Source organism: Hypanus sabinus, chromosome 4, assembly GCF_030144855.1.
Source record: "Hypanus sabinus isolate sHypSab1 chromosome 4, sHypSab1.hap1, whole genome shotgun sequence".
Classification (NCBI taxonomy): domain Eukaryota; kingdom Metazoa; phylum Chordata; class Chondrichthyes; order Myliobatiformes; family Dasyatidae; genus Hypanus; species Hypanus sabinus.
Window position 1 is genome coordinate 144,082,609 of NC_082709.1, and position 20,477 is coordinate 144,103,085.

General features: G+C 38.5%; 1 protein-coding gene across 4 annotated transcripts in view; it reads left to right on the forward strand.

Moving 5' to 3' along the window:
• The window catches only part of usp9 (ubiquitin specific peptidase 9), a 269,594-nt gene that overhangs the window by 108,742 nt on the left and 140,375 nt on the right, over positions 1–20,477 (forward strand). For all 4 annotated transcript variants that reach the window (XM_059968262.1, XM_059968261.1, XM_059968260.1 and 1 more), the window contains 4 exons: positions 199–351; positions 7,263–7,367; positions 8,010–8,216; positions 14,414–14,550. In XM_059968262.1, the coding sequence (XP_059824245.1) occupies positions 199–351; positions 7,263–7,367; positions 8,010–8,216; positions 14,414–14,550 (602 nt within the window). The remainder of the gene's footprint in view (positions 1–198; positions 352–7,262; positions 7,368–8,009; positions 8,217–14,413; positions 14,551–20,477) is intronic.

The following is a 20,477-nucleotide window of genomic DNA, read 5'->3' on the forward strand; positions in this document are numbered from 1 at the left end:
TAATATGTGAATTAATGCAGAACTTTCTCCGTTGTTATTTTCAATTCTGGTTGTTAGAAAACTGAAAGCTTGAAAATAATTAGTTAGTGATTGTTGGGAAAGCAAATTTGTTTCATCCTACAATTTAGGATTTTTCTCTAAATAACATAAACAATTTATGTTAATATGTTTTTAATCTGACCTGATTTGATTTTGTAGGAGTGGATTCAGCAAAACAATATTCTGTCAATTGTGTTGCGTGACAGTCTACATCAACCTCAATATGTTGAAAAACTGGAGAAAATACTTCGCTTTGTAATAAAAGAGAAAGCACTCACCCTGCAAGATCTTGACAACATTTGGGCAGCACAGGTGAGGAAATAAGAACCATTCAAATTCATCCTTTTCTGGTTCTGTTTGGTCAGAAATATGTGAACTTATTAAAGAATAATCTTAATTATTTCTTTGTCTTTTCTAGATTGAAACTGTGTAATTCCTACCCCCCAAATAAAAAAACTAATTTTCAGAACTGTAAACCTTTGTATTTCTGAAGTATCACTTCAAATTGAATTTATTTCTCGCTTCTGTACAGGTTAGCTATGAGGAAGTACTTTAAAATAAATTGCAAGAGCTCAGTGTGCCACTTTTTAATCTCCTGATCAGTTTTACATCAGATGTGCACTGTCCTTGTTTAGGAATTCAGATGGCCATAAAGCCCTATGGCTTTAGTTGTCAATGCATCTAGAGTTGCTAGCTTCAGTCATTCATTGAACCTCTTGTGCATTTCAGGAATTTGTGATATGTTTGGGATCATGAATATATTTTTGAGTGTGTGTTACAATACTGCAGATAAAGTTTCTGTTTGCATGCCTGGATAGACAGTGGATTTTAAAATCTAGTAAAACAGAAATTCAGGTCTTTGCCTCTGACAGACTTGATGTGCAGTTGGTTCACATTTCCTTGACAACAGTGGTATTTCTTCAAATTCATTGCTATTAAATAGTTTGAAAATGATAAATCTGGAAGGGTACAACATCTCCAAAGAGCAGAAGATACTCTTCCTCAAGTTCTTAATATAACAAAGTATTGGCCACAGAATTCAGAGTGGAATAGAGAATAGAAGTGGCAGGCAATTGGGAGCTCAGTCATCTGTGTGGTCTGAATGCAAGTGCTTTGTAAGTTGACCACCAACTTGTGTGTGGATTCTCCAGTGTAGAAGAGACAGTGTTTGTAAATACTGAATGTAGTAGAATAAAAGTGCAATTGAATCACTTCTTCACCCTGAAGGACTATTTGGGTTTTGGATGGCAGGAAAGGGTGAGGGTGAGTGCACTGAAAAGAAGAATGGTTGGTGGGGATGGAAGAGCAGATCAGAGAGTGCCGAAGGGTGCAGACCCATTATAATGCTGAGATAGGAGAAGATGTTGGGTGGTTGAATCTCTTCAAGTTTCTGGAATTTGCAAAGATTGTCCTGATGAATGCACAGGATGAAAAGTGAAGGTCAACAGAGTTCTGTCTCCTGTTCAGGAGGAAGACAAATAGAAAGAACAAAACTGCAGGGAATGTGTGGAATATAGTCAAGGTGCCTAGAAAGTCACAGTTAAAGATAACTCACAAGCACCTGTGTGGAAAGACTTTATTTTGAAAAAAAAAAGCACGATAGAGAGAGGAACCAGGGAAGTGAAATGGGGAACCTAGAGGAGGCAGGATGGGAGAAAGTGCAATCAAGAAGCTGTGGGAGTCTGTTGGATTGTAATGCATTTTTGGTATTAACTGATTCACTGTTATAAAGATGGAGAGATCCAAGAAAGGAACGTAATGAGTCAAAGATGGACCAATTGAAAGTGAGAATGTAAATTGGCAGCAAAGTAATACATTTTTAAGCTCTGCTTGATGCAGGAAGCAGCACTAATACAGCCATTGATATATTGTTCAAAGCAAAGTTATTATTCGAGTACATATGTGCTCTCTCGTATTGGCCATTTCAGCCCTGGGAAAAAGCCTCTGACTATTCACACGATCAATGCCTCTTATCATCTTGCACAACTCTATCAGGTCACCTCTTAACATTTTAAGGTATTAGGAAGTAGGTACAGAGGAGATGTCAGGGGTAAGCTTTTTACGCACAGAGTGGTGAATTACGTGGATTGGGCTGCCGGTGACGGTGGTGGAGACGAATACAATAGGGTCTTTTAAGAGACTTCTGGATAGGTACATGGGGCTGAGAAGAATAGAGGGCTATGGGTAACCCTAGGTAATTTCTAAAATAATTACATGTTCGGCACAGCATTGTGGGCTGAAGAGCCTGTATTGTGCTGTTGGTTTTCTATGTGTCACCATATACAACCCCAAGAATTCATTTATTTCTGGCCATACTCAATAAATCTATAGAATAATAACCATAACAGAATCTGTGAAAGACCACACTAACTTGGGTGTTCAGCCAGTGTGCCAAAGACAACAATCTGTGCAAGTGCAAAAAGAAAGAACATGAGATGAGCAGACTTTGAAAGTGAGCCATTGGTTGTGAGAGTATTTCATTGAAGGGATGAGTGAAGTTTCCCCCTTTTGGTTCAATTAGTAGTAATTGTTCCTGAACCTGGTGTTGTGTCCCCTGAGGTTCTTGTACCACCTTCTTGATGGCAACAGTGAGAAGAGGTGTAAGTTCCTGATGAATGCTACTTCCCCGTGATGGACTGAACATGTACTCTACTTTCTGTAGGATTTTCTGTTCAAAGGCATTGAGGTGTCAATACCAGGATGTGATGTAGCCAATCAATATACTTCCACTGCACATCTAGAGAAGTTTGTTAAAGTTTTAGATGTTGCGCTGAGTATCCACAAATTCCTAAGGAAGTACAGATGCTACTGTGCTGTCTTTGTAATTGACTTAGGTGCTGGGCCCAGGACAGGTCCTTACAGCACCGAGGAATTTAAAGTTACCAACCCCCTCTATTTCTGATCCTCCGATGAGGACTGGCTCAGGGATCTCTGGGTTCCTTCTACTAAAGTCAATCATATTGGACACAATGTTTTTCAAAACTGTTGCTTCCTCAGAAATTATTTTTGTTCATGATAGACCACTTGAACCAAACATTAATATCATTTTAGATTACTTATATCACATAGGATTTTGGAGAAACAAGGAATTAAGTTTTATTCAATATGATAAGACCATAAGATATAGGTGCAGAATTAGACTATTTGACCCATCAAGTATGCTCCTCCATTTCATCATGGCTGATCAGTTTTCCTTCTCAGCTCATCTCTTCCACATGTCTTTTCATGCTCTGACTAATCAAGATTTTATGAATCTCTGTCTTAAATTTTGCTGCCACAGACCACTCTCTGGCTAAAGAAATTCCTCCTCATCTCAGTTCTAAAAAGACCGGCCCTCTGAGTTTGTGTTCTTCCCCCACCATAGGAAACATCCTTCCCGCATCTACTCTTTCGAAGTCTTTCACGTTCACTCGTTCTACTTATTTTTCTGAATTCCAGTGAGTACAGGTTTAGAGTAATCAAACACTCTTTGTATGACAAGCATTTCAATCCTGGAATCCATTTTCATGAACATTCTCTGAACTTTCTCTGATGTCAGCACATCCTTTCTTTAAAAAGGGGTCAAAAACTGCTCTCAATACTCCAAGTGAGGCTTCACCAGTGCTTTATAAAGCCTCAACGTTACATCCTTGCTTCTCTATTCCAATCATCTTGAAATTAATGCTAATACCACATTTGCCTTCCTCACCACTGACTCGACCTGCAAATTAAGTGACTCCTGTGTGAGAACTTCCAAGTCCTTTTGCACCTCAGATTTTTGAATTTTCTCTCTATTTAGAAAATAGTCTGTCTTTTTTTCTTCTTCTACTGAAGTGCATGACCATATAGTTCCTGCCACTGCATTCCATCTGCCACTTCTTTGCCCATTTTCCTAATCTGTCCAAAGTCCTGCGGCAGCCTCTCTACTTACTCAACCACCTGCCCCTTCACCTATCTTTGTATTGTCTGCAAACTTGGCCACAAAGCCATCAGTTCTGTCATCCAAATCATTGATACATAATGTAGAAAGAATCAGTCCCAACCTATGTTCCCTCTAAGCTGTGCGCGTGTATGAGCGCACACGTTTTTCAACCAGTGCACAAAGGAAATTAATACATGCACAACAGGTTAGTTACCTAAAATAATGTAGTAACTAATAATAATACTTATTGAAAATAATCTTTCTGCTAAATGTTTCTGTTAACTAGTTAGTCGGTTTTTCAAATACCACAATGCGCGTCACTAATTTACGTCACCTCACTTTTCCTGTTCTGATTTGTACAGCTGCATCATGGCGGCAGCCATCTTTGGCAGACAGTGTTCATATTGTCAACTTCACATTTGGTGATGAACAAGTTAATGCCTTATGTCTAAAATAGCTGAAAATACTATAATAGAGAGTTTAATGATTTCAAATCTTCTGTGCAAGAAAAAATTAAATCCAAACTGATTTCAAACTTTGCTTAAATGGTGGTATTTGTACTTCAAAATTAACAATTTTGCGACCTTGTACAGTTGATGGACATTGGGGGAACCTTTTTTTCGTCTGGTGCACACTGTGAGTGATGATACTTCCATGTTTTGACAGTCAAAACGAGTGTAGAAAGCATCGAGCTCATCTGGAAGCAAAGCCTTGCTTTCATCTATGTTTGATTTAACTTTATAAGAGGTGATAGTATTCAAGCCCTGCCACAACTGTTAAGCATCATTCGCTGCCACTCTGCCCAAGAGATTCCTTTTTGGAGATCGTACCTGGACTTCTTGTGACTCTCTTTGTCACCAGACTTGAATGCCTCTGATCTGGTTCTCAGCAGCTTATAGATCTCATGGTTCATCCAGAGCTTCTGATTGGGGAAAACTCAGAATGATTTTGTTGGGATACACTCATCCACACCATGGTGTGTATTTATTCAGATCCAGAAATGAATCCTTGAACAGGCCCACTGCACTGATGCAGAGCAATCTAAAAGCCACTCTTCTGCGCCCATTGGCTGTCTTAATCTCTGGGCTTTGCTCTTTAGCCTCTCCCCGTACGTTAGTAGAAGGACAGCCAGGTGATCTAATTAACAGAAATGTGGTCTGGGCATGGAGTTTAACAACATGTGTTTGGACCTCTGGTACTACTGCACACTTGCAAGATGCTGGGTGGAGGGTGTCTCATCTTTTTGCATTTTAGCCTTGCTTGGAGTTTCCAACCCCTGCCTTGCTTCTGGCCATGGCATTGCTTAAAGCTACCATACCTGCCTGTTATACCAAGATCTTTAGACGATCATGAAATCTGTAGATCACTAAGTTGATTTATTAGACAGAAATTATGTGCTGTAGATTGCAATGAGAGGTATATTTAGAAGTATTGCCCACAGCCAACAATGTCACCATGGTTCACTGACACCATCATGACATATATTGGATAAAGAAGGTACCCCAAGAATTCTAAACAAGAATTGTTACACATGTCCAACAAAAGGCAGATGTATCTTGGGACCATGAAGATGGTTTGTTTCATGTGAGAATTAATTCAGCGAGGCCTATAAGTGTGTTAATGGAAAAGGAACTTGTAGAGGCTTTATGTGAGGAAGAAGTGGAGGGTCCTTTCTGTGTGCTACAATCACAAATCAAATCACTAGGAGACATTGAGAAACTGTCAATGTAGTGAGCAGTTCAGGCTTATTAAGAATGAAGGAATATCAGGCAGAATGAAAGAAACACATTATAAGCAGGAATCCATTCCTCTAGCTTCAATATGAATGACAGCTTTTTGGAGATACTGATCTCAGCTTCTCATCATCAATGCTGTAAAGCTAACTTCCTTGACTAGATACACTTCCCAACAGTATGTACATTGGTTATTAGCATGCTGAATGGTAGTACCTATCTGGTCTGCAAGCTTCCTTGAACTGAGCAACGTAGTGTTAATTGTTTTGAAACAAGCAAATTTTGTAACCCATTGTTTTATACTGCAACTCCTTGAGCAGCAATAAACCAGGTGCAGTTACTTTCTACAGTCAGAGAGACTGCTATATACAGAGCTTATTTGGAAAGCTGCTATATAGACTGTACTTTTAACTTTAAACTGATTACTGCTTGCCATTTACATTTTACGAACTGAAGACCATTTCCCGTTTAAACAAACAAAGCATATAGTTGGAAGTTTACTTATAACTGCTCTTACACGTGGCAGCTGCTATGTTTAGAAAATGAACTTGGCAAAACATGAGGCCCCCAGCCCAGGAAGTGAATATTCATCACAGTTGGCAGCAAGGAAGACGACCAAAGCTTGCAGTGGAATCTGGAACAACTTAACTAATAGAATGTGCAAGAGTAGATCTTGTATTGACGATTAAATAGTTCCTTAACTGGCCAACTATATATTCCTCCAAAGACTGATCTTAGCTGGAATAGTTGCAGGTAATGCTTGTATTCTATGCAGTTTCACCTCGTTAATCTTCAGTCTTTACTTGGTTAAGATCTAGGATACTACAGCCTTGTGTTTGTAAACATGTATGTAAATGTTGGCATTTCAGGGAGTGATAAAGTTTCCCAGATGGAAGTGCACTTCATCTGAGTTAAGATGTATTATTGACCTGATGAGAAGCATTTTGGTGATATCCTCCCATAGTTCAATATCTGATTGTTGGAATTTTTTCCCCTCTAAACCCTTTCACACTGTTGATAGTAGAGCAGAGGCTACTAATATTTGAGCACTGAAACTGCAGCTAATAAGCAATAGTGGAAGCCTTAAATTGCACAAAACTGACAAATTGGAGCATCCACCTATATTATCTGATAACTAGGTAATTTGATTAGGGTTTAACTACTTAAAACCAATTCTGTTCTACATTAGTTTGAGGGACTGCATATAATCAAAACTTACATTGTGTTGCAGTTAATCATTAAATAATTGAATGCTTAATGTTTATCTGAATAAATGTACCTCTGATCATTTTTTCCTAGTTTTGCATCGAAGCAATGACTTAACTAGAGTGTTAAGTTTTCAGGCAGGTTGGTTGGTCCTCATGATAACTTTGTGTGAGACTATTGCTATTGTTTGAAGGATGACTTCATAGCTAATGAATCAATTTTGCACTGTATAGAGATTATATTTTTATTAGTTGTAGTTTTAGTGTTTGTATGTAATATTTTAAGGGGGAAGGGTACAAGAGTCCCAAGTCTTGAAGGCCATTGACAAAATAAAATTGTGCCTGAATAATTGATTTTAATATCATCTTTCTTTCTTTGTGTAGGCAGGTAAACATGAGGCGATTGTGAAAAATGTCCATGATCTACTTGCAAAATTGGCATGGGATTTTTCTCCAGAACAGCTTGACCATCTTTTTGATTGCTTTAAGGTAGAATTAATTTAATAAATTGTCAACTGTTAACTCATTTAAAAAAACATTTATTTAGTTTGTGTTTTAATTATTGACACATGTATCAAGATACAATGAAACACTTGTATATTATTCATACAGATCAGATCATTACACAGTGCATTGAGTTAGAACAAGATAAAACAATAATGTAGAATAATGTGTTAAAAGCTGCAGAGAAAGTGCAGGTAAACAAAGTGCAAAGTCATAACAAGGTAAATTGAGGTCACAAATCCATTTTATTGCATTAGAGGTCCATTCATGTGTCTGATAACTGCAGCATAGAAGCTGTCCTTGAGAAAATCTCTGGGGTGGGTGGGGTCTTAGATTACATCGCTCCTTTACTGAGGCAGCGGAAGAAGAGATAAAAGTTCATCGAGATGAGGCTGGGTTCCGTGATGTGTTGAGCTATGTCCACAACTCTGCAGTGTCTTGTTAGATGCGGACCAGTTGCCATGCTAAGCTAGATAAAATACTTCCTATACTGGGCAGTTTTTAAAAAAAAATATTGATAAGGATCAACAGGGTCATGCCAATTTCTGTAGCCTTTTGAGATAAAGGCATTGAGAAGCTTTCTTGGCCATGACACCAACATTTATTCAGTAACTTTTTAACTCGCAGGCAAGTTGGACAAATGCAAGTAAAAAGCAGCGTGAAAAGCTTCTGGAATTGATTCGTCGTCTTGCTGAGGATGACAAAGATGGGGTAATGGCACATAAAGTCCTAAATCTGCTGTGGAATTTAGCACATAGTGATGATGTACCTGTTGACATAATGGATCAAGCTTTAAGCGCACACATCAAAATCCTGGATTATAGTTGTTCTCAGGTAAGGAAAAACAGAATCTTACAAAAGATAATCAGAAATGTTCCAGCTTTTTAATGTTTTGTATTGTTTCTGACATATGAACAATATTGAATGGCTACTTGATCTCCCCCGTGATAGGTGCCTTGTCTTCAGGGATTGTTATTTCATAACTTGGGACATAAATCTACCTGATTCATAACTAGCTTATCCTTAGTTATTGACTAGCTGCTAATCTAGAAGGAAGCAGCTTTTATAGTCAACTACATAATTATTAGAATGGAATATTGATGCTCTGTCTTTGTGAAAGATGGGTGCAAAAGATTTGTTTGACTAATGGATATCTAATCATTCTAGTAATGAGTGTACTATTCTGCCAGGTTTGATCTTTTTGATAGCTGCAGATAATTTTCACTGGATACTTTGGGCTGAGCATGGGGAAAAAATTGCTCAGGTATTCAAGTAGTGTATGAAATAATGCATGTGGGTGTCTTAATGTAGTTTTTTTTAAAAAAGCTAGTATATTTTTGCTAACATTCAAAAGCTGGTAATTTAATGGGAAGCAAGCACTCTTTTCTGAAGTCAAGTACCAAAATAAGGATTTTTTTTTACCTTCCCTTGCAAGCTCCTTAAGTGTTTTTATTTTAAATTTCATTTTGGGGGTTCCTGAAGTTCCTCCTGTAAATGGCAAATTCATAGTTTTTAATAGCATGATGACGTATCCAATTGACTAAATAACATTCAAAACTTAGTTTTGTAAAATAAGTGATGAGGACGTACTTTATTTTAGACTCTTGGTGTCAATAAGATAACCCTGTATTTCCATTTGTTTTGGGCACAAAAAAAATCAAAATTGTTACTGCAATGTGAACTGCAGCCTTAATTTTTGTTCCATTCATCTAACCCAGCAGTTCCCAAACTTTTGAGGTTACTGACCCCTTGGTTCCCAGACCACATCCCCAGTACACCCCTCTCACTTTTCATCCATTGCATAAAAACAATAAAGAATTTTGATTTACGATGCACAGTGAAAGAAAATGGGAACTGCAAATTTAAAGCAGTGACAAATATTTTCTAAAATTATTTGAATCTATTTAAAGCTACAAATAAAATGATTTAAATACAGTAGAACAATTTTCATCAGCAATTTTAGGGCATACATTAGGAGTCCAACTATTCACTACTTCACTGCTTTTTTCACCTCTCAATGTGTTTCTCAATATCAGGCTTAAATGTCACACAGATGGAGTCTCTGATCACATATTTAGTAAGTTGCAGTCGGTTTCATTGTTTTGAAGGAAGTTCCACTAAGTATGTCAAAAATGCAATAAAGAACATACTAACGTTTTTCCACAGTGCAGGATAGCGTTCAGTAGTTTCTTTCTGCAACTGAAGGTCTTAATATGACTTTTTGAAACTCTACTTCGGCACAGTCATTTTGTAGAGAGATCGGTTCTTCCTCCATCCTTCCTGTTAAATTCCTCATTACAAGTGTTCAGGAGTGGATTTATTACCCAATCTGGTATTTGGGTTGAGAGAGCATCCTGAAATCTCTCTAACGTGTCTTTATACATTTCACCCTTTTGGGCGCAGAATACTTGAAGGTCATTCTTCATCTGGTGTTCTTTCTCTGCCAACTTGGAGAGGCTTGGAAATTGGAAAAGGCTGCGTCAGCCAATATTGCACTTACATATAGGGTTAACTTGGACAAAATGTGAAGGTGACTGATTTGACTTTGATAAGATTCACACCATTTCCTTGTAGTTAATTTCATGAAAGTTTGTGAGTAATTCTGACAAATAAACAACGTCATGCCTAATATTCTTGAGCTTATTACTGAATAAAATATTTGAGTCTTCAAAGAATTTTATCACAGTTTCAAAAAGCACATAAAGTTTCAAGCAGTATTCTTTTGAGAGCCACCTAACTTCTGTGTGCAACAGCAAGCAACTTGTATACCACTTTTCAAGCAAAAGTTAGTTGGAAGTGCTTTATATTGAGCAAGATAGAAAAGTTAAACATCAAATTACAGGCAATATATAAGAGAATAAAATCACAAAAAAATATGATAAGTAGAAGTTACAGTCTGAGTGATTCTAATTAAAAGCTACGAAAAAAGAAAAATTTTAAGCCTTGATTTAAAAGAACTTAAAGTTGGGTTGACTTCAGATCCTCTGGAAGGTTATTCCATATATGTGGAGCAGAGTAACTAAAAGCTGCTTCCCACGTTCAGTTTTGACCCTCAGGACGATAAGCAGTCGCACCCCAGACGACCTGATCTCAGGAAGGTTCATAACGCAGCAAAAGATCAGATGTATTTTTGCCCTAGACCATTCAGTGCTTCATAAACCAGCAGTAATATTTTAAAGTCAATCCTCTGATGAACCGAAAGCCAGTGTAGCAATCTGAGAACTGGAGTAATATGCCCTACTTTCTTGATCTTAGTGAGGATTTTAGCAGCATGAATGAATGAGCTGCAGTTGTCTGAGGGACTTTTTACAGAGACCTGTAAAAATCCCATTACAGTACAGTGGGCCCTCCTTATCCACGGATTTCATATGTGAGGATTCAACCAACCGCGGATCAGGAAAACCCGAAGGTTCTCTCTCCAGCACTCATTGCTTGAGCATACACAGACTATTTTTCTTCTTGTCATTATTCCCTAAACAATACAGTATAACAACTATTTACATAGCATTTACAATGTATTAGGTATTATAAGTAATCTAGAAATGATTTTAAAGTGCAGGCAGTCCCAGGGTTATGAATGAGTTCCATTCCTGAGTCCGTCTTTGAAGTCGGAAGAGGTATATCCGGTATTACTTAGCGTCAGTTAGTCAATCATTTTTCTTAGTATATAGTACATATTTTACCTTTCTATGCATATAAAACACTTAAGAAACATATGTATTTTAATAATTTAACCACTGCATTGCTTAATAATAATTGTAGCTTTCCTTGGGGCAGGGCCTTTCACATTCTCCATTAAAATTGTTCCAATGGTTGACTGATTGTAGCCTAACGCCTTTCCAATGACCGATGGCGTTTCACCTCTTTCCGATCGCTTTATTACTTCCACCTTATTTTCAATCATGATCGTGATTATTTTCTTGAACAGAAACACTGCAGATTCAGAACTGCACTGCCAGGTCCTAATGTCCATTGCACAGAGACATTTTAAATAACGTCCGGGGTTCCGCTGAGTCCTAAAGACCACCACACTGATACATGTTAAATAAGGGACTTGAGCATCTGCAAATTTTGGTGTCCGCGGGGGGTCCTGGAACCAATCCCCCACAGATAAGGACTACTAGAGATAAATGTTCAAATTGTTCATCATTCTCAATACAAAGCTCTGGAAATAGTCAAGAACTGAGAGCATGGGAGTTGATTTTATTTACTGCTGTGATGAAGTATTGAATGATTTGTGCAGTCAGTCACTTAGGTTTTTTGTGACAATGTATTGTCTGTAAATTGCACAGTGAATTGTAAATACGTTAGGTATAACTTTTCTAGTAAGTACTAATCCCGCAATGGTGTCCTGTAATTGATGGTGCCCCATTTGTTGCACAAACAAGAATGTTGGTGAGCAGAATGTCCTTCTATTTGAAAAATTGCGCAACAACCCGAAATATTGTCTCTCATTTTATATCTGTTTCTTGTCCTCTTGAACCATGCTTTCATCTTTTATGAAACACAGATGACCAAGTAGCAAAAATTTGTTGCCTGGCAAAGTTGACTCATCTAACTGCAGAGCAAATTTTGATATCTGAAGCATGTTGCACGATGCACCTTACACATTCTCAGACATTTCACTCCTTTGTCTTTGAACAGAGTTGTTACTGAGTGGAATCACTTTTATTCAGTGGTCCCCAACCACTGGGCCGCAAAGCATGTGCTACTGGGCCACAAGGAAACTATATGATTTGGCAATATGAAACGATCTGAGTCAGCTGCACCTTTCCTGATTCCCTGTTGTCACACCCACTGTTGAACTTGAATGCATGCGAGGTGATTACCCACTTGAGGCAATCAGTTGCTTTAGCACACCGAATGTTTATGGGGAACCTGGTGCTAATACATTCGCAGATGACCTAATTCGGCCTCAGGTTTCGTAAGTAGCAGAGCAGCTACCTTGCTGCGGTCTGCTGAAAGTCCTCCCTTGAGCCAAACTTTTGTTGGCCGATGGATGCTACCTACCTACACAGGGGGCGGGTGCACCCCCTGTCACACTCCTCCTCATTCGGTCAGTCGCTCTCTCTGGACTGCAACCGCCACGGCCCTGGCACAGGGACCTCCGGCCCTTACTTTGTCCTCTCACCCCACCCACGACCAGCTGCACCTGGCTAAGGCATCTGGCGGCGAGCGGGAGGCTGGAGTTCGGGCCCGGAAGCTGTCTAATGAGGCAATGAAATCTTCAAAACTGCTTCGGCACCTTGAGTCCAAGCACCCTGCACTTAAAGACAAACCAGTTTTTTGAGCGGAAAAAACGTGAGCAAGCGGGACAGAAGCAAGTGCTGAGAGCCACGTAAACTAAATTGTGGAATAGATTGGACATAAGGAGCCCCCTTCAAGTATCGCTGTCTCCCATCACCCCTCGATAATACCGTGATGCTCCCACTGATTCAGCGATATTGGTGTGTTGCAATGATTTTATATGTTCATACAAGGAAAATATGCGCTGTGTTTAATATCCAAACGTTACTTAAAATGTTATGATGCTATTGACTTATAAGTGACTGATAATTGACATCACTATATTCATGCGAGGAAAATATGCACTGTGTTTAATAATAAATTTCTTAGATACACTCAATTTCATTCTAAAAGGGTTTATTAGCCACTTATAAGTGACTCATAGTTGACATCACCTATATTCCTGTCGTGATTAACACCCCCGGTCGGCTGGTCCACAAGAATATTGTCAATATTAAACCGGTCGACGATGCAAAGAAGGTTGATGGCCCCTGTTTTAATTATTCGGCCTGGTGACTTATGCAAAGCCATTCTTAGAACCTCCCTTACTGCTGGCAGAAACAGTTCTCCAATTGTATGGGGATTTCCAGAATTAGCAATGAAGTATTGCACGAAACACGCAAACCATTACTGTTTTGTTGTGATGTTTTGGCAAACAAGATTTGAAGTGTTTTTCATTTCTGGAAGTTTTTACTAAGTGACTGGAAATAAGCCAAGTTCTTATTTGCTTTATCGGAGTGTATTCTCTTCAAATGCTCAAGGATTGTTGCCTCACTTAAAAAAACTTTTCACACAATGGACTCATTGACTGCTGATGCTTGCTTTTACTGGTATAAGTCTATATTTCAGATACTCCACACTCTACTGACCACTCTTTAGTTCAATCTACTTCTGCCATTTTTGTTGTGGATTAATGACAAGTTCAATCGCCTTTGGTTTAAGTCCATCTGACTCTGCTTGAGCTACATAAAGTGGGGCAGCGATATCTTGGTTGAGCTATGGGCTAGAGAAATATGGTCAAGATCATTTGGAAGGGCAGATTCTGAGCTTTACCCCACTGTACATCATATCCTAATTCACAGGAATTGTGTAACTGCGTGATTAGTGTCTGGGAATCGTGCTAGCTAACACTGTACTACAGTAGTAAATGGCAGTAATGTGCCTTCAAGGTTTGGAACTAAAACAATTTCTTCAGTCCAGATCTCTCATGATGTGCCAAATACAGAAGCGTCACATTGCTTTTCAACAACTTTCCTGCTCCTCGAGCAAAGTCTAAGAGACCAGTGGTTTAGCAAGAAATGAGGTGATTACGTGACCATTGAGGCATGGAGAATAAAATGATTATAATAAGTAATTAATTGCTTAAATTAAGCCTGTAATCCCTCAGAAGTACCCCCCTTCACCACCACCAAATGCTACAGACCCCCCCCCCCCCACCCATTTTATCTTTAGAGCCACCTTAAAAGCTCACTGCTCCTGGGTGGGGGTGGGGGGACGAGATATCGACCATTTTGGGAACCACTGAGCTAACTTTTAAGATAAATCAATAATTACTTACAGTTTGATTATTGTCATGCACAAAATTTTCCCAGGTTTCAAAATACATCATTTGGTTCAAAAACTGAGAATGTAAGAAAACATAAGTATATTTATGGGGATTTGGCATTATTAGTGCTTATTGATAGTTTTGATAATTTAACTTTTGATAATTATAAAATTACTAATGAAAGTTGCTATTTAAATAGGATCGGGACACCCAAAAGATTCAGTGGATAGATCGTTTTGTAGAAGAACTCCGTACAAATGACAAATGGGTCATTCCTGCTTTGAAACAAATTAGGGAAATCTGCAGTTTATTTGGAGAAGCACCACAAAATTTAAGGTAAGAGTAAAGACTGATTATAATTTGTGGTGGACAAGCTCAGAAACAGTAAGCTCGCGCGGTGTCATTTATATTTTGCAAATAACGTGTCCTTACTTGAAAAGGTTGTTTTCTGATTATATTCATGATTAAACTCCTGAAATAGTTTTCACATATAACACCTATAGCATTTCTAAAATTCTCATTTATCTGGTGTTTAATAGAAATTAACCTTATTTAGGTCTGAGGTCCTCGATTAATAACTTTACATTGCCTTAATTGCTGCTTTTATATGCAGCAGTACATGCAGTCTTAAAATGCATTTTAGAGAGTTAATCTGGCATGGAGTTAAATAAACAACAGAAGAGCACAAAGATGTAATTTTACCTGTTGTGTTGGTATAAATGCATACATTTTAAATGGAAGGTTGTTATAATATTACAGTTTCAGATTACTGATGTGCATTTTATCTGGTCAATTCATTGTTCAGCCTGTAACTACACAAATCAGAGTCAGGCTGATGCATAGCCATTTACTCTATACACAATTAGCCTCATTATACCTGCACTGTGCCTATGTGCTTATCATGATATTTAACAGAGCAGTGCATACTTTTGCAGATTTTCTAGCTGTTATGTTTGAAATTTTGCCCACCGAGATACAATTACAATTCTGTCATGGACATTCCCAAGCTCAGCTGCAAAAGGAGGAGGGGTAGGACAGTGAGTTAGCATCTCCATCCCATAAAAACCCAGTCCCAAAGAAATGCCAGCAGAGGCTCTGGAGACCTCATCCTGGGAGAGGAAGGATATGCCAACAAAATGGGCTACACCCAGGAACAATTTTAAAGACTGGCCCAGGATAAAGGTCTCTGGTGAGCTACTGTTGGCTGTCTCTGCCCCAGTAATGATGAAGGGCAGAAGAAGAGATGCAAGTACAGCAGTGTCATAAATTTCATGGGAGAAATTGGTTGCCAAGAATTGGCTTTTATTTGTAAATTGTGTTTGTATGCTTTATTTTGATGTTTTTAATAAGTTTAGAATGATTTTAAATGTTTGAATGTCAAATTACTTGCAAGCATTTCATGACCCTGATAGCTTTGGCATCTTGAAGCCTGGATGATGAAACAACACAAATCATATCATTCAATTTATATTTCATAGCACACTATCAATTATTTTTCACGCCGAATTAAACCATTCAGGAGATTTGTGTGTGCCAATCTTCAGTATTCAGACATGGATATCTGCTTGCACTAAGCCTCTTGTATAATTTTGATGAAGCAAATCTAAATCTCTAACATTATTGTATGAGACCCATTTTCAGCTAGCTGTTTTTCTTTCCCAACCTGCCTCTCCCAATCCAATCAGTAATATTCTTAATTTTTACCACACACGAGGTTCAATTTGCCAGACCTCTGAACATTTAATTTCCTATTTCTGTGCCATTAAAGAGATTTTTTTTTGCATTGTTATTGAATGTCTTGTAATTTATTTATCATTGTGGTTGTAATCCCAGAGTTTAGCATCTGGTTTAAGGGAACTCAGGTTGATAAACAAGAAAACTACCATACAACTGTCAACATTTACTTTATATGCTTGCACATTCAGCTCAAAAGAGATAAGAGTATCTAATGTAGGCTGGAACCTATGTTATATTTTGGATGATATTTTAAGTGAAACCTGTTGCCATGTGATATATTTCACATCCATACAATGTCATTACAGCAAAATACATTAGTTCACTAGCCAGCAATTATGTTTAAGTAACATTTAAAACATTGTTTGATCATTTATTTCATTATAATCTGTGGGAACTTGCTATGGACAAATAGGATGTATAACTTGATATGGTATCTTGTTTAGACAGCACTTGAGTTCATGTTATGGTTTTAAGAAGTGGTAGAACTGGGGAAAGTTCAAAAATAATTCACACAAATGATCACTGGAAAGAGTGGGAATATTTGAAATTGCTTGGATTTCTCTCTGGAAAGTGGTAAAGGAGGGTTTCTTCAGCGGAGTAAAACTACACAGCTGGAAGATGTGGAGGCACATAGCAAGTTGATAGATTCTTGATCAGTCAAGGCATGATGGGATATGGGGAGAAGGCAGAAGATCATCGGGGCTGAGAAGTGTCAGTAATGATGAAATGGCAGGGTACATTCGACGGGGCCACATGACCTAATTCTGCTCCTCTACTGAATGGTATAGGCCTGCAAGGTGCAAATGATGTACTTGAGTCTAAGAATTATGTGAAATCATTTAAGGAGGAAATCAGGAAAGCTAAGAGAACAAAGACTGACATGGTGAAGGAGAATATCAAGGGCTTCTGCAGATGTATTAAGAGCAAAAGGAATAGCAAGGGGTCGAAATTGGTCCTCTGGAAGATCAGAGTGGTCATCTTTTCATGGAGCCAAAATAGAGGAGCAGAACATAAAAAGAATTTTTGCATCTGTATTTACTTGGGGGATGGTCTTTGGAGGATAACTAATGTTCTCCTTAAGAAAAGTACTAAGAATAAACCAAGAAATTTTAGATCACTGAGCCTGACATCAGTAGTGGTTAAGTTATTGGAAGGTATTTTAAGAGACCGGATGTACAAGGACAGTGGATTCCAGTTCATTGGGACCAGCACATTTTGACCCAATTAAACTGCTGCTCCAATAAGCCAAAGTTTCATGGAAATTGTTAAAAAGGTATAAAAGGGCAGATTGCCACTTTTTAATATAACAAATTGTGTATTTAAGTGACAAACTGCCAATATCACTGCAGTACTATAAAACTCTTTTAGTTCCTGATAGTCATCGGCGAAGGAATTCATCCTCTGTATGCTGCCATGTGTGGGGTGTCCAGCAAAGTATAGAACCTTGTGAAGGGCTTGTTTTTTCTATTCTGGTACAGCTTGCTCACCTTTTGTCCCCTTTAGACACTGCCCTCTCACCCGTGGCTCCAAGTAGCTGTTTGCATGCCACAGTGGCCACACAGCAGTACACCACTTTGACAGGTGGGCTAAACCAGATGAGGATAGCCAGTGGGCCTCATACACTGGTGAAACAGGGAGATGTCTGTCCTAGCATGTGAAGTAAGCTCTGGTGGACTAGGCAGATGAAATCAACAGTGAGATCCAGTGATTTAAGAAAGCTGTTCTGCAACACTGTGGAGGGTGAAGGCATGATAGGACAGAAAAGAAGTCAACCAAACAAGACCCCAGTTTGTGACAATTACTCATACCAATGGACCTGAACTTGCAAGGTCAAGAGGGTGGAACTATCCCAGTGTAACGGCATTTTCACTTTAAAAACTTTCCTGCACAGATTTCACTGTCATCATCAGATATAATGGACAGCCAACACTCAGCTGTATTCTTTTGATAGACTGTAAATGAACAAAATTAGCACAGATACCTGATGTAGATAATGGACTGCTTTTGGTGCTTTCATCCTTCCAGTCTTCATTTTCATTGTAATATTCAAGATGATTATTGGTACCTTCAAATTCTTTGTAGGTCCTACCTTGTTGTGAAGTATTGAAATATCAAATTCACTCCTGGCTGTTTCTGGTATCTCCAAGCTTCAATGCTTGAAACCGCAGTAAGCAAAACAATTCTAAATTGTCTTACTGCTTATTTCTCACCAACTATCAGTGAGAAAAATCACTGCCTTTTGAGCACAAGCACACACAAATGACGCTATTTAAAATCTGATCACTCTAAGCAAAGCATAGTGTTTAACCTCCACACAAGCTCAAGCGACTGACGCTAGTTAGAAAGTGACAGCAATCTGTTGTCACAACTAAATGGCATAGTGTCCAAATAAACAAAGGGAATCTCCACTATTTTCTTGATTAGTCTTTGTTTAAGAGTTGTCCCAAATAAAAGGCTACCTAATTAACTGATGGACCAATTAACTGGAATCCACTGTATTTGGATACACAGGGATTGATTAGGGATAGCTGGCATGGTTTTTTTCTGTGATAGGTGTGCCTAACTGATATTGTAGAGTATAATGAAGTTATCAGGAAAGCTGATGAAGGCAAGTCAGTGGACATTGTCTACATGGTTAGCAAGGCTTTTGACAAGGTCCCATCTGGGAGGTTGGTCAAGAATGTTCCGTTGCTTGGCATTCAAAATGAGGTAAAATGAATAAATAATTTGGCTTTGTAGAAGAAGACAGATAGTAATAGTAGGTGGTTGCCTCTCATACTGGAGACCTGTGACTAGTGGTGTGTCTTAGGGATTGGTGCTGGGTCTGTGTTGTTTGTCATCTGTATCAATAATCTGGATGATAAAGTGTTAAGCTCCATCTGTAAATTTACAGATGGCGCCAAGACAATTGTGAGGTGTTGTAATTTGGGAGGACAAACCAAGGGAGGACTGACACAGTGAGTGAAAAGACATTGATGAGTGCAGTAGAACAGAGGGGTCTGGGAATACAGATCCATAATTCTTGAAAGTGACATCATTGGTAGATCAGGTTGTAACGAAAGCCTTCATAAATCAACATATTGAGTACAGAGGTTGGGGTGTTATGAAGTTGTATAAGATGTTGGTGAGGCTTACTTTGGAGTATTGTATGTAGTTCTGTCACCTACCTGAGTTTAAGGGAAAGATTGAATAGGTAAGGACTTTATTCCCTTGAGCGTAGCTGAATGAGGGGAGATTTGATGGAGGTTTGCAAAATTGAGGGGTTTCACAAAATTGGAGAGCATACTGTGAAGACAACTTTGTGATTGGGGTTATGGATTGGGTGAAAATCTGGTTCAATCTAGGGAAGTCATGTACTTTGATTAAAAGTACTATGATCTAAATGGAGAGAGACTACCAGTGAGTAAAGTTTGAAAGAATATCGTGCATGAATCACAAAAGTTAGTAGGAGGGTCCAATAAGCAATTATATGGCATCGTGGCTTCCATTCTGAAGGGTTGGAGTTAAAGATCAGGGAAGTTTTGTTACAGTTACATCCTAGAATACCATGCCAAGTTTTGATCCCATCACCTTTTTTTTTCAAAAAGATAAAGTAGCATTGGGAGACAGTTGAAAGGTAATTCACTGGGCTAATCTCTGGGATGCAAAGATTGCCCTAACAATGCTCCTTGGGGTTTAAAAGAATTTCAGATCACCTTATTCAATCAAGCTGTTCAGCTTTCTTTAAAATGACTGGATAGAGGCCTCTTTCTTTTCCTTTATCTTCATAACAGGCTATGTTGAGGAAAGAAAAATTTAAAAATCAGATGATAACTGGTAAAACATTGCTGCATACTATTGTGCAGAGGGACTTAATTGCTTATTTATGAATCACAAAAGGTTGTTTTGCAGGTAAAACAAGTTATTAAGAAGGCAAATGGAATCTCCATTGGTGGAGGAATTGATTTTAAGAGCAAGAAGCTTATGCTGCAACTATACAGGCTACTGATGAGGCCATAACTGGAGTACTGCTTGCAGTTCTGGTCTCCTTACTTGAGGAAAAATGTTCTGGCTTTGGAGGCGATGCAGATGAGGTTCACCATGTTGATTCTGGATATATATTAGTAACTTGCTGTTTTTTAAAATTATGTTTTGCAATATACTGCTGCCACAATACAACAAATTTCATGACTTGCCAGTGATAATAAACCTGATTCTGATTGACACTAAAACTAGGGGACATAGTCTCAAGGTTTGACAGAAATGAGGAAAAACGACTTTGTAAGTAGTGAATCTGTGGAATTCTCATCCCAGGGAGCTAGTAGAGGCTACCTCATTAAATATATGTAGGACACAGAGAGATTTTTGCATAGCAGGGGAATTGAGGGTTATGGGGAAAAGGCAGGTAGGTAGAGCTGAGTTCACAGCATGATCAGCCAGAATATTATTGAATGGTGGAGCAGAGTTGATGAGCGATGGCTTACTGCACTTCCTATCTTTTATGTTCTTATTTAAGACCATGCAAGGGAACTTGACAGTGTAGATAT